Source organism: Loa loa (genome assembly GCF_000183805.2).
Source record: "Loa loa unplaced genomic scaffold supercont3.46, whole genome shotgun sequence".
Classification (NCBI taxonomy): domain Eukaryota; kingdom Metazoa; phylum Nematoda; class Chromadorea; order Rhabditida; family Onchocercidae; genus Loa; species Loa loa.
Window position 1 is genome coordinate 107,430 of NW_018108226.1, and position 14,903 is coordinate 122,332.

The 14,903-nt window shown below is 34.5% G+C and overlaps 1 protein-coding gene across 1 annotated transcript; it reads right to left on the reverse strand.

Annotated features, from left to right (window-relative positions):
* Positions 1-106: 106 nt before the first annotated feature.
* Positions 107-14,449, reverse strand: LOAG_03796 (utrophin; the record flags this gene model as incomplete). Its single annotated transcript, XM_020446417.1, has 27 exons — positions 107-253; positions 360-534; positions 634-810; positions 1,038-1,231; positions 1,385-1,540; positions 1,868-2,068; positions 2,324-2,400; positions 2,587-2,672; positions 3,463-3,667; positions 3,800-3,936; positions 4,048-4,206; positions 5,789-6,185; positions 6,606-6,741; positions 7,119-7,275; positions 7,729-7,901; positions 8,189-8,378; positions 8,809-9,033; positions 9,236-9,465; positions 9,802-10,076; positions 10,292-10,394; positions 11,031-11,187; positions 11,592-11,716; positions 12,136-12,285; positions 12,558-12,642; positions 13,164-13,345; positions 13,712-13,919; positions 14,322-14,449. 27 exons carry the CDS (start codon positions 14,447-14,449, stop codon positions 107-109), a joined length of 4,635 nt encoding a protein of 1,544 aa, XP_020303239.1.
* Positions 14,450-14,903: the final 454 nt, after the last annotated feature.

The window sequence follows — 14,903 nt, forward strand, 5'->3', positions numbered from 1 at the left end:
CTAAACTATCCCTCACCCTATGGATCTTTTGAAAGTGAATATCATGGTTGAGTCATAAGACTGCTCAAATTCGCTGATTTTATTTTGGGAGTAAACACTTTAGCTGTCATATATCACAAAAACTGGGTAAGTAACTAACTTGGGCAATGACTGTTCGTAGCCTTGCAAGTTGTGTTTCAAGTTGACGATTCTGTTCTTCCAGAATCCGACTTCGTTGTTCCAGTCGTTCTTTATGTTGCCGCAATAGGTATGCCTAAATAAAGGATGACTTGATTTCATCAAGCAAATAAGATTGATGGTCCGGAAAATAGGAAGAATTGCGAAAGGAAGCAACAGAATGCAAAATTGTAGCAGTTAACCTCTCTCAACAGTTGGTCATCGCCAGAGTTAGAAAGTGAGGGAACAGATCGTCCCGTTCCCATGTTATCAGTAACACTTCGTGACATTGCTGTACTACTGCCTCGAGTCAGATTCGGCGTTGAACCCACAGCATTACCAAGCTTCTTCCGTCTTTCAATTTCTTTTTTCAGTTCTCTGAATTTATGCATTAATCTAGAACGGTAGCTTTCAGTGCTTTTCATTGAAAATAATGAAGTTACTTTAAAAATTCAAGAAAATTCAGTTCTGAACTACCTATTTTCATGCTGCAACTTGTGCAGTACTTGATCCAACTCTTCCTTATGCATTTGTTCAACCTGGGATAACAGCTGTAACGGTGACTTCAACTCCGCCATACTCATTCTCATTTCCTCTCCACTATCGTTTGAAACAGGAACCGGTGTACCATTTTCGCCTTGTGCTCTCCATAACCTGAAATGATTGGTACTTATAGTGAGAACTTTAACTCTTATATCAGCAAAGAACTTGCCAACCGCCGCTAGGCGTATCCAACTAAAGAAGTGACTGTATGTGTCAATATCAAGAAAAAAATTGCATTAAGCTGCTTTAATCGAGGAAATTTTTTGGAAAAAAAACTGAAAGGTCACATTATACGGAAAACGGCCTAATTCAGCACAAATAAACCAAGCTACAGTAACCTTCGAGCGCAGAGCTGTATTCGATTATGGATTGGTTCAGTAAACGGATTAACCGGTTTAACATTACAGGTTTCCAATGGAGGTCCCTCATCTACCGTTTGCACTGGTAGATAACCAATTCGTGTCTTACTCTTCGATCGCAATTTGTTTCTTACTATTAGGCCAAAATCACGAACATCTTCACCCGATGTTGTCTAAAACCACGTTTTAATTTTTTTTTTTCTTTTTTTTTAAAGTTTTAACAGAAACAAATTACCTTCGTTTAAGTACAGAAACAAAAAAAAAAAAAACACAGAAGCTGAGAAACAAATTATTTTAGAGATTAACTGGCATGACATCAAACTTACCGGTAAACAGTATTCCTGTATCGGATGCGATAATTTATGATTTTTAGCAAGCCTTTGGCTAAAGAAACAATTCTGACAAACATCGACATTAAAACATCGCAAACAGCGATAACGCAATCCAATAATTGGAAACATTTTGCAGACGTTACATTTTGCCTATAAATTTTTGAATAAACCATCAAACATGAAAAAATATTTTTATGAAATAATAAGCAAAAGGACCGTAGACAAAGTTCTTCACAATTATTGCCTCATTATAGAGTATTATAACAGCTGTCAAGTAATTAAGCAGAGCATGCACCACTAATTCATTATCATACAGGGGGAATTATTGGCAAAGCGCAAAAAGTGAATTATAATATGAATGACTTTGAGGGAAATCCGGGATTTTCTCCAAAAAAAAGACACATGTTCGGCAGGTTGATTTTTTTTCAATTGAATTTTCTTAAATTAGACAATTTAGAAAGTGAACTTAAAATACACCTGATGTTTGGCAAATTCGGCACTAGCTAATCGATGCATGACAGGTAACCAAACAATACTTTGTGGTTCTTTTTTCAACCAATTCAAAAATTCATCTACTGAGATTGATCGTGGATATTTCGCTGTTTCGAAACATGATCGCACTGATGGTTCCACATTTGAACCACCAAATGCTGCTGCTTCGCCAAAAAATCTAGGAATCTGGAAAATAATGTTGAATTTTTCAGAAAAAAAAACATATAATATCGCTGGTAAATCAGTTGACATTTTAGGTGCAGTTCTCTCAATATCATCTTGCAATTCAATTCTACACAATAAATTGTAGTGATTTCGGTATCTTTGACGACTAGAGTTATTAGGTTAGACATATGTCAGTCAAAACTGAACTCTTTTTCAACACAGTGTAACTTTTCAACATTGTAAACAAGTGTAAAAATAAAAGAAACCAAAACTTACATGAATGATATCGTATAAGAGAAGAGCAAGTTTCTTCTGATCAACACCTTCGTTGTTAGCAATAAGTTGATATAAGTCTGGAATATCTACTTATTGAAACTTCCTGAGAGTATGTTTTAGAATGAGGAGTCTCCACCACAAGTTTATTAAACCATTGAAAATGAATGAAATAACACGGCACCACAGACAAGAGGAGATATCATGGTACTAGATTAGTCAGTAGTACTCAAGTACATATTTTAACAGTGGAATAAAAGATTTACATCTATATTTGTCTTCCAGATTTGAATTGCATAATGTAGCTAGCAGCACACGAAACGAAAATGTCCGCATGAGACAATCACGTGCCCTGAAAAATTCATTGCAATTTGGATTGATTTTAACATTCCCGATTTTAAATTGCAAACAGTATCATCAAAGAAACATTCGAAATCAGATCCTGTCATAGCTCCTTGTGATTAACGATGAATTGCTAAGTCTAGTTATGCATATAAGTTTCCTAAGAAAGCTGTGATGTTAACCAATAAACGCTAGAAATAGGATAAGGATGTCGAAGATGTACTTCCTCAATTTTTAAGTTTGATTTGTCCAAGAATAACTCTTATTTACAAAAATGTCTCATTTTCATTTTAACACATGAAAGTTCTTCCTAAGATGTTGCGAATGAACTCGAAGAACTTCTGTGAGAAAGAGAAATATAAAGGCTCATAAATGGTTGTGTTTAGGATATACTATGTTGGATCGTAACGAAGATTTGAAGCCAATCCATGCAAAAGTTGAACCACACCTGCGAAGGATATATGTATATATCATTCATACAGCAGATAACACTCTTTACTTTTTGTTTTTTGTTGCTGCCTTTTGATTTTGTCTCGTGTTTGCAACTCTGTGTTACGTCGCTCAAGATACTTCCAAGAATACAAGAATTTTCCACTTTAGGTGATGTTTTCCATTGGAATGACCCGAGAAAAGGGAGTCACTGCACAATCAAATATATGATTCAGTTAAGAAAACTAGTTTACATTACTTTTTATAACGTTTCTAAAGATCGAGCTGGAATCAGAAGGATGAACGTACATTTTATATCTTCATTATAGGAATTTAATATTTCCCTCAAAAACAAAGAAATCATAACTCACGGGTCGAATACGTTCAGGACGAAATTGAGCAACAAGTCGACAGCCAATGGTATAGAGTGTATCAATTTGGGATACTTTTCTTGTGCTGTTTCAAACAACGGTACCAAACACATTACCGCATCTTTCATCGATAAGCATTGCTCACTTAATATCGAATTGAGAGGTTGCAGATTCAAGTCCACATCTTCCAAAGTTAGTAAATCCACTAAAATGCATGAATTTGAAACATGGGATAATATTCTGTATATGAAATATAGCACACTTTTCGAGTTCAGCACAATAAGTGTACATTGTATATCAGCGTGAGATACGATTGCGGTAACAATAGCGAACTTACAACAGAGACGTTTCTGGATTGATCGTAACTTCATCGCTGTTCGATAAGCACTAAATTTGACCTGATTAAAAGTGGTCAGCTCTTCCATGATCTCAACCATTGCTGGATGATCCCACTGAGTTACTTCCGTATCATGACTATAATTTACAACAATCTTGTAGACTCAGATGTAGTAATGATCAGCTTCTCATAAAATTTCACTCTGTATGCATCAGCAAACATTATGCTTAAAAAAATTAGCGATTTACTTAATATAGTAAGGTAAATGATTGGAAGCAGAGATAGCTCGTTGCCAGGGTGCCTGAACACTGTCTCTTAAGAAATGTTGACTCGATGGACCAAAGTCGGTCATGGCTCGTTCCAGGGCTGCGGTACGGATTCGTAGATCTGATTTTAACTTTGTCATCCTGAAATAAAGAGAACAGTTGACATTTTTCCAAACAAAACACATACAATGTCAAAATTTATGTTTTGTAATTGAGGACGGAAAAGATGAACAAATATTCCCCTACATTAGTATATCGTCAATATGAAGCCAAGTTCGGATGAAAGGTCTAACATTTATTATCAATATTTAGAGATGTTTTGACAAGTTTTGATGGAGTAACGAGATGTAGGTCTAGAATTACCTCACTCTTCAGCTTCGTTTAATTCAAAAATCATATCTTAAAAACAGAGTCTGATAAAACTACTTTGTTAAATAATATGTTATTTTTTAAAGTTCATTAATGAGAAAGCAGTAAAAAATTCCCATTAAATCTTCTGACTTTAGCAGAATCCTCAGTAAAGAGAAAAATTATTTCTGAAATTTCTCATGGCAAAGTTGAGACCCACTGCTACTGCGGTAAAAAAAAAAAAAAACAAGGAGTATTTCATTAAGAATAATTGAATTTCATTGAATGAATCATTTTAAAAGCAATAATTCTCGTTTAAAAGTGACTAAAACGTGAAATAGTAACTTAAATGTAGTAATTTTCTATGAATAATGATTGGGCAACCATTGAGGTATTAAATCAATTTATTTTTCCCCAAACTTCTGTTTTTATTTACTATTATTTCCTTTATTATTTCATCCATAAGCTAACAAATCTGAATTATCGCATGATCTATCTCCTTAAAATACATATTTGGTTAAAATATTAAACTCATATAGGTACAATCTCCCTGAATAAAGAAAATATATCATTGTTGGGGATCACTGTAGATGCTTCCCTTTTCATCAAAATTTTTAGATTAAAAAAGGATTCGATGATTCAAAGACAGCTTGAGTCCTTCACGAAAAATACGTTTATATGAAATTTTTTAAATTTGCCTAGCACGATCTGCAATAGCCGGGTAGGTCACTGAGGAAAAAAAAGCAATCCAAAAAGTCTGTGGTCGATTGAAACGAAGTGAATGACAGAAAGCATTTTTCTGCAGCAATTCTATTAATTCATGACAATTCCATTGATTAATTGAAAGTAAAAAGTTGTTAAATGATACTGGAGTAGGCGAAAAGTCCCTGTGTGGCACAAATTCCTGTGCCTGTGTTTTCTGATTGAGGGAAACTTTCATTTCAATTAATTACTTAAAACTGTCATCGGATGGAAAATCAAGATAAAAGTGAACAATCTGCTATCAAACTTTTTTGTTAATATTTTCATTAACAAATAAGCAACCATTCAAAACATATGCTGGGAGTCAATCTCATTACTAAGTTCCAAATGTTTATTGGGAAATGATGTACCAAAATGATTTTGCGCTTAACCTGTGGCTTCTTGACTCACATTTTTCTTGTTGAATTTCTAAGTATTTGCTAGGAGGATTTTTCTGCAAGCATCAATGACAGCAGTTATTAATGAACTGCGCAAATGTCAACATGACTATTGTTAAGGTTTGCAAGGAGACATACATCGACGTAAACTATTCTTATTATGATGATGTACTGTATTATTTTTAATTTTATCATGATGTACTATATTACATTTAATTCAAAGTACAACAGCATACCTATCATTGATTGATTTCAGTTGTGCACTTGGCTCAGATGCCAATTCGACATCCGATGCTAACAGCTGCCCACTCCAGTCATTGGCATCATCGATATACATCCGTGTTCGAGTAAGGTACTCCTTCAGTTGTTCACTTTCATTGACCGCTACCGTTAATTCTTCTAATCTTAACTCCTCTATGGGTCGGAGTTGCTCCATTCGTTCTTCCATATTTGAAAGTGTCAACTGGCATTCAGCTATGGCCGATGCTAACTTTTCCATCTTGGCATTTGCATCATGAATGATGCAAGCCCAGGCATTCAGTTGCTCTCGCAGTTCACCCCATTCCTGCACTAAACGATCACTATCAGATTTGATTTGAATACCAACACGTCTTAGTTCCAAATTCTCATCATCTGAAACGATAAATGTCTGGCTTAAATGGATATCAGTCATTTCGAAATGATTCATCTGCATAATTAACAGCATTTTAAATTAAATAAATATTTTCATTTTTTGATTCAAATTCAATGACTGTTTCTCGAGAGGAATTCCTCATTATTCCTGGAACTTTGTTCCCCTTCTGCAAATTTTTCAGAAGATTTCTTCCAGAAATTTCTGGAATTTCTTGTCTGGCATATATTCCCTGCATTATTTCAAAGACTATACCTGGGCGCTTTTTACAAGCAATCTGATGCTAATGAAATTGGTCGCACGAAATATGAATTCGATAAAAAATTTTTAAAAAAAAAAATTGGCGAAATACGAAGTATGACATTACAAGAAGCCATTGAAAAGTTATTAAAATTTATTTCATAAGAAACGAAAACACTGGCCGTTTTCTTCATCTGGCACTAAAGCGCTGGTACTTCTCATTCGAGGTCGCAGGTCATATTGCATAAGGTAACTATGGGCCAGTGTCACACATTCGTCAACATCACGCTGACGAAGCTTCATTTCATGTTCAAGTTTCTAAAAAAAAGATCTCTTTCAAAGTAAAAGTAAAAAATGATTTAAAAATACGATTGAAAATGTTTTCGGTACTGCGCGAAAACAAAATTTAAAATTAATTCTTAAAACAGAACAGAATAATTTTGATAACGGCTACTATGTTACGCCCTTCAAAATAAATTTACTGTCAAAACCTCCCAAGTCATACCCTATGACAGCTCTTAATTTATCCAAAATAACTATTTTTAGTAGGTACAAAGAATTGTGTTCCGATTTGCTGGAGATAAAAAAAAAAGTGTTGACTTCCTAACTTAGTATGCATTTGAAGTACAGGTATGCTCCTAATTATGTGATGGACTTTTTAACCATGAAAAGAGAATAGCTGAATGAAATAATACCTGAACAAAATTAGTTTGTTCCCGTACTCGAGCCAGCGAACCACCGACTGGTTGTTCTTCAAGTAATGCTTTACTTTGCGCTTCAGCCCAAAACAAATTTTCAGCTAATTGTGTAAATAACTTCTCCCATTCTTCCTGGGCATTCATTAGACGAGTCCTGAAGTGAATAACTAGAGAGTAATGAAAATGAGGAATGTATTTATAGATGTAATCTTTTCAGATTCAATTAACAAAAAAAACTGCTGTGCTTTATCAAGATTGAGTGGTGTCCACTCACCTTATGTCCCAAAAATCTGACTATTATAAAGCCCTTTATCGGATGGCTAGATCACTTTAGATATCAGGAGAGAAGTAGCAAGTAAACTGGTTAGTGGTCAGTGTCACTAATGTGTAGGATCAAAATTATTTGTGCATTAAAAAAAATTTACGAGTGATCTGAAGCAAAATGAGTAATGGATAATTTTATAACAGCAAAGAATCCAAGTATCACGAACCTTTATCACCAGCAAGGACATTGGTACGAAAAAGAGACAACAATTTGGATAAATCACTGAAGCGTTTCTATAAATTCTTTTGGGATTATACAAAATAAAAATTATGAAAAAATCACCTGATAGCATCAGCTAACCCGACCAGATGTCGCCATCGGATATCGATATGATTTAACCGCTCCTTGAGCTGTTCTCGTTCTTTGAGATCTTCCACTCGACGTGTTAGTTCAACACCCATCTCTTCCACCGATTTGATTACATCCTTATGAGCATTCATATCAGCTCGTACACTCTGTAATCTTATTAGCGCATTAATACTTATATATCACCCTAACTTCATTCAGCAAATATTCTCAGCCTTAAAGCTCTCTATTAATCCTGAAATATCATGCAGAAGAGATTCGTTAGGTACTGACGTCGGGATATCTCGGCATCCTCATGATATTTTAGAATTAATAGGGAGATAGCTCCTCAACTTAGTTTTGCACCTCAAATATGACACAGCTTCAGTGAAAATTGAAGTAATGAAAAGAAATTCAATTCAGTTAGTACTTCTCTGCAAGTGCTATGAACTTTCACCTTCTCATCTTCGATCCATTTTTTCCTTTTCATAGAATCTTTAAGCATCTGCGTGTTCCCTGTTATTTCATTCAGTTCCATCAAAGACACCTCAACACCATTCATCCATTCTTCTAGTTGCTCCAGAGCGGAGTGGAAATCACTTCTGGCCCGAAGCGCTGCCTCTAACACTGCTCGACGAATACGAACACTGCAATAAACTTACTTTCATCCACTCACTCCCTTGCATTTTTACTATCTGATCTATCGGATAACTCAACAATCTTCCATTGTGACTCCTTTCATTCCTTCAAGCTCGGGAAATTTCAAGAATCAATTTTAGTTTCTTAAGGAAATCCACAAAAAGTTGAAAAAAAAAATTTTAGCAACGACCTTTTTCTTTTTAATCCTTTTTTACGTGAAAATCTGAATAAATCATGTCTTTTGATGCTCGTACTACCGTCTACGACTGTTAATAGAGATTCCTGTTCGATTTTCGCAGTAAGCACAAGAAATTGATTATTAAACCGAATGCTTTATCCGTTAGTTGGACAATTTCAAACCAAAGTGTTTAAATTTCAGATATAATAAAGGTCAAGGGGTAGGAGCTTAAACTTGAAAATAAGAAAGTAAACACTTACTTGTCGTTAAATTTACTCCATAAAGCATTCAATTTTGAGATTGTATGAGACAAATTATGTCCTTCATCAGCACGGTAATTGTCTAATAAAGCATTACTACGTTCATTCAACTCATCCATCTTTAATTTCATCTCTCTCGCTGTTTCGGCTATTCCTTGAATCTCGCTGAGCTCTTGCTTGAGCGTTTTTAGATTAGCCGCATCGATTTTACTCCCATCAATTACTCTATAAAAATACCTCTCTTATTTTCAGTTATTTATTTTGTTATTAAAACCAATAAAAGTATGGAAAATGAAGAATTCAAACGTTTTCGAAGTAAAAGTAAGCACAAAGAGGGGATGACATAATAGTCAAATTCTGTGATTGGAAACTTGCTAACGAATTTCGTAAATATCGCCGAAAAAAAAGGGAAGAAAGAAAAATAAACCTTTCCTGAACATTCGCAAGCCATGTACTCAATGATTTCCTTAATTTATCCCACGCTCGACTTTCTTCCAGCATTTTAGTTAACGTCATTTTCCTCCTTTGACATTCGCCTAATATCCGATTACACTCCACTGTCATTACTTCACTCCTTTCCCGTATTATCTTATTCTGACTCTCGTCCAAAATTCGGATCAAATCCAGATGACGCATTTTCAATTGATCAATAAAAGCCTGAAAAAGAAAGGATTTTTTGAATCAATCACCAAAATTAAAGTTACGGTGATATTTTTTTGAATTCATTCCAATTTTTCCAAATTAAAATACCAATTTCAATAAAGTTCTAAATCATAGTGTATGTTTCTAGAAGCATTATAACATGCATGATATAATAATAAATTAAATTGCTCATGTTAGACTTCATACTCGAGTAGAAAGTTGAAAGTTGTTAAGTAGAAACATATAGCTTCTTTAGTTTAAGAAGCTATAGCTTCTTTCTAAGCCAAGAAAATATTACCTCAGTCTTTATCCATAATCCATTCGAGTATTGCACAGAAAAGACAAACAAACCTGCATTTGAATGACCGCACTTCTAATGCTTTCCGAATCGGCTAAATCGACGGTAAGCGACGCGTCACGTTCCGTTTCCGTTAACCAGTGTCCCATATGTACTATGCTGTCCATTAGAAGTCGATCTCTGGATGACAAATTTGGTGCAAGCGATTCCTCAAGCGCCACAGATTCGTTCAAAGCTCCATACTCACTTGTGCGAGATTCTTTTTCTTCAACAATACTTGACAAAGTAGTTCGTAATCCACTGGTCAATTCTTCTTCGCCAACAGCTTCTGAAATAACTTTGTTCGTTAAATTGTTTTTTGAGTTCAGATAAGAATAGCAACTACTAATCTTTCTTAAAGTTTTTCTTAAATCATTAAAAATAGAAAAACAATTTCTTATCCTCTTTTCCGTTTATGTCATCATTCAGCAGCCTTATTGGTACGTTTTATGAATCTAAAGCACCATGAAAATTGTTTAAATGAGACGAAATCCAGAAACTTGCCTGAAGTTACTGAAGATGAATCGTGTTCTAAAGTTGGCAAGCAAGCTGTAAGAGCCAGTTTTTCCTTGTCACTGATCCATCTATGTAAAGTATCTTCAACGATCTATAAGTTTTTACTAAATATTTCAGTAAGGTTCAAGTTTTCAATTTATACTTTTAACCAGCATGAAGGGTTACTTATGCCATACCAAAGAAATTCTTCGAATTCTTTTAATGTTTCCTTGCCAATATTTGCAAGTCCATTTTGAGAAGTCAAAAGCAGAAATGCTAAGGAAAAGAAATAGTCTCCCAAATGTCCACTCATCATTTCCTATCAAAGATGATTCGTTATTAACCATTAGTGTGACAAGTTCACCATCATGATATGTTATGAGGTGCAAATGAAATCCAAATCTTTATTCGTGACAAGCCTGGACTAGTCTACGATCAAGAATATATAATTAGTTCGTAGCTGGCACTACTGGTACCTCTTAAAGAACGAGACTTAACCGCACAGGTTATTTTAAACGTATTTCGTATTACAGTGCTGAAAGTGTTAATAATTTTTCACCGGAAAACTACCAAGCAAGCCACCTCTATCAAGTCATATTCTTCCTTACTCTTTCTTAGCAACCCTCAACAGATCGAAGATTTGATATTATGAATCATCTACAAGGTGGTGCCAATACTGAAACTGAATGGAAAAATTCATCAGTTACTTTGCTTTACATTAAACTTTGGATAAGCTGTCAAAACTAACAATTCCGAGTTGCTTATCGACTACTGCTCCACCTAAAGAAGAGACATCTTTCCACTGTTCTTCCACTCTCCTAGCAATCTGATCGGTTTCCGCTTCATGCAAACGAACATAATCCAAATCGGTACCGGAAGGTACAAAAATTGTCGCACTTTCTACTCTAAAACATTTTTTGTAACAAAAATGAATTCAATTTACTGACAAAGTACAAAACAATCCTTTGTCCTTTGCCTGATTCAGTGGCAATACGTTTAATTAAATTGCAAATATTAATTGAGAGGAAATTAAATTAAAATGAAATAAATAAAATGATTTTGATTAGCCAATTCCAGAGCCAAGTACTAACAAATTGTTTAATTGGCAATATGTTTAAGCTTTTTCAACAGAATGAGACAGTTGATAGGAAGAAGTGAACGACATATAAGAATGTCAGTGCAAAAGCTAAAAATAAGGATAAATAACAAACAGGAAGAGATGATCTCGACTGACATAATTACTGTCAATAATTATTTATCCGAGTATAAGTCTCTTGAAAATGGGGGGGAAAAAAAATGATAGATTTACAACTGAATCGCCTTTTCCGTTTGTTCACAAAATTTCTGCAATTCATTCAGATCAGCTTGGAAATTTTCGGCAACATTCACGGAACAGTCAAGTTCCGATTTTCGGTCGCGCAAAAGATCTCGGATCTAAAAAGATTACTTCTTTTCTCACTCTAAAATAAAATAAATGGAAAATAAGGAGGATAATACAAGCTTAGATTAGATTTAAAAAAAAAAATCTCAACGCTCTTTCGGCATTTGAGCACTGCCATTTTCACTCCAAGCAATTTACATTTAGTAAATTTGGAGAAAAAAGTTACAAATATTTGGAGCGAAATAATAACTTCATGCAAAAAAAAGCCTAACTGAAGTTCCATAAACAATGAATGGTCAGATTTGCTGGACAAGTAATTTAGACATGATTTACACCATAACGAAGGGATTGGACAAACAGTAGAGAAACCACAGCATTTATTGAATAAATGAAGCCTTTTCAACAAAATAATATTTCGGCCTGAAAATCATGTGGATAATTAAAAATTGATCGCATATGAAAAGTAACCTACCAAGCTAACACGCTTCCCTATTTCGGATACAGCTCGCCGTATTCGGTGTTTGCTGTTTGGATCCGTCAACTGGGCACTAATTAGATGATCTTTCAAACGTTCAATGGTTTGCAAATTTGCACGTTTCGTTTCGTAGCTGGTTAAGCGTTCCTGCAACTAATTTATAAAGAAAAAAGTTTAGAAATATTTTTGTAAAAGGATTTTTTAACTGAATGTTTCATTGTTGATATTGGCCACAATTTTTGCAATTCTACTTTCCAATTGGAAATTAGAGATAACCTAATTAGAAAATGAAATTGTTTTGATCAACTGATAGCTACCTAGCCTTTGCTATCATGATAAGATGTCCCATTGGGAAATGTTGAAAACTATAGCTTTGAGATGAAATGAAGTCAACAAAAAAGAAATTTCGAAATAGAAACCTCTAATTTTGATGAAAGTTCTTTTAGAACAGGTAAATTCAGTGGACTGATAACGATGGCACATTCCGTTTCCGTTTCGTCGCACCTTCAATCATAGGAAAGTGTAGTTTGACAATTCGAAAACTTTTCCGGAAAATGAAGAAATTAGAATGGAACTATTTAAAGGAAGAGGAGTCAGATTCAAATCTTTTTGGTACTTCCCTGTTTATTTCAATGGCAAGAGCTCAATGGTTCAGTTCAATGGCAAGATCAAAACAGTTTAAAGTAGCTAATGGATAAGGTCTAACTGATTAGTTGTGATCATTTCACCTCAAAAGAGAATATGCTCCATTAACAGATACTCAGTCGAATATTCCAAGAATTCAACTAATACAGTAACTGATTCTTTGACCAAAGCATGCCAACTTTTCGGAAGTAATGTCGTTAAAGTAATTTAGACCATTCAGAAGGGTGAACAGCGTCTTCGTAATCAGTAGATTTTTGAAAAAACTTACACCTTAAATATTCCATGAATCTAAACTCTTAACTTACAAAGTGAAAATTCAGAAACAAACAGGCACAGCATATCCAAGTTATTTCGAATTTTGAAATGTTTTAATTACATACCAAAACTGAAGCAATTCCATTTCGTTGTTCAGTTCCGATTCATCTGCAAAACGTTCATCGAGTTGACGTCTCTTTTCCCGGATAAGATTTTCATACTGTTTCCATTGTTCACCTGCACAGCGTAACCTATCACGAAGTTGATTGGCTTCTTCCTCATCTATTTCTGTCAGTATTGGTTCGGCCTGAACTTTATTTGTTTATTTTAAAGTGAAGATATCATATTTCAAATTATTTTGGAATTGGAGCATCAAATTTTTACGACAGACCGCTCTCACTATACTACTGATCACTAACAGCTTAGTCAAACCATATCAGTGATCATTCCACTCATCTCTTGTCAAACATCTCAGATATCACTACAGTTCCAAATTTCCATTTTCATTATGGTGACTCTAGTGATAATTTCCAGCAGAAATCTGTTAGGAAAGAAATAATTGTAAGCAAGAATACAGTATTTTCAGAAGTGGATATCCAAAGAGAACTAACTGATTTTTTGCTTTTCTTCCTTTTTACATCCCAATTTTCGTTGGGAAATTCAGAAATGTAACCTTTAATGAAGTGTGCTGTATTTGTGCCAGGGCTCGTTGTAAACGGTCCTCTAAAGACAGCGCAAAATGTTCTAATTCTTCCAATTCCGGTGATTTTTTCCGGTTATCTACTTCAGTTAATGTTTTACCAATTTCATCCAATAATTTTTGACTGATTTCCATGTTTTCTTCCAGACTAATTTTAGCTTTCATCAGCTTATTTATTTCACTAAAAAAAACTTTTATAGAATTTAACCCAAGACCACTAGAATCTTCTTATTAAGATAGAAGAAGCATAAGTTATCCCTCATTATTAGTAAATCAATGGGCCAAAAGACATTTCTCTCCTTCTTTACCCATAGTAATATATTCATACAAATCCACATTATGATTGAATATCCGAAATCGCTGAAGTTAAACCGAATTAAGCGACAGGTGTTGACAATCGAGTTACCCACATCGTTCATTCAGCATTTTATGGCCTTTCGATGAAAGGTTAGGATCAATCTTTGGATGGAAGTCAAAACGTATCAAAGCCGAAATCCGAATTTTCAAGAAATGTTGCTGAGAAATTAGCTGGACGAAGCAATATCAAAATGACAGAAAATAACGTGCGAAGAAGAACGTCTACCTTGTGCGACGATCCTTTCGCTCTCGAAGTGACTTAAGCCGCTCACGTGCCGCTTCATTTTCCACCAAATCCATGGTCATTTGTGAATCGTCAATTGCACGCTCAACTTTTTTGAAGCTTTCATTCATTTCCTAAAAATAGAACAATTGATGAATTTAGTGCTGTCGCTATCAAACGAAAGATTCAAAATAAGAAAGTTTAGTCAAGAAGGGCTCCGCTCATTACCTCATTACCTTCTCTATGAAAGCGCCAAGAAGTTGGAAAGAGTTGGAATTTCGAAATTGTCGAAAATTTTTGATTTACTAAAATGAGAACACATTCTACATTGGAAGAGTGAAAGCTAAATGTAAGGGTCAAAGGAGTGAGAAAGTTTACGAAACTGATAAAATAAAGATTTTATAGATAAAATGATATTAACTTGGAGAGTAGTTTCGACTGGAGTGAGAAAGTGAAAATATCAAAAAGTATTAATGCTGGTAAAAAGGTCATCCAAAAAAAACCCTTGAATTTTAAAATTTCGGATTAAATCTATGCCTTGTTCATGTTGAATTATAGCAATTTCTCTAAATCTAAGTTATTCCA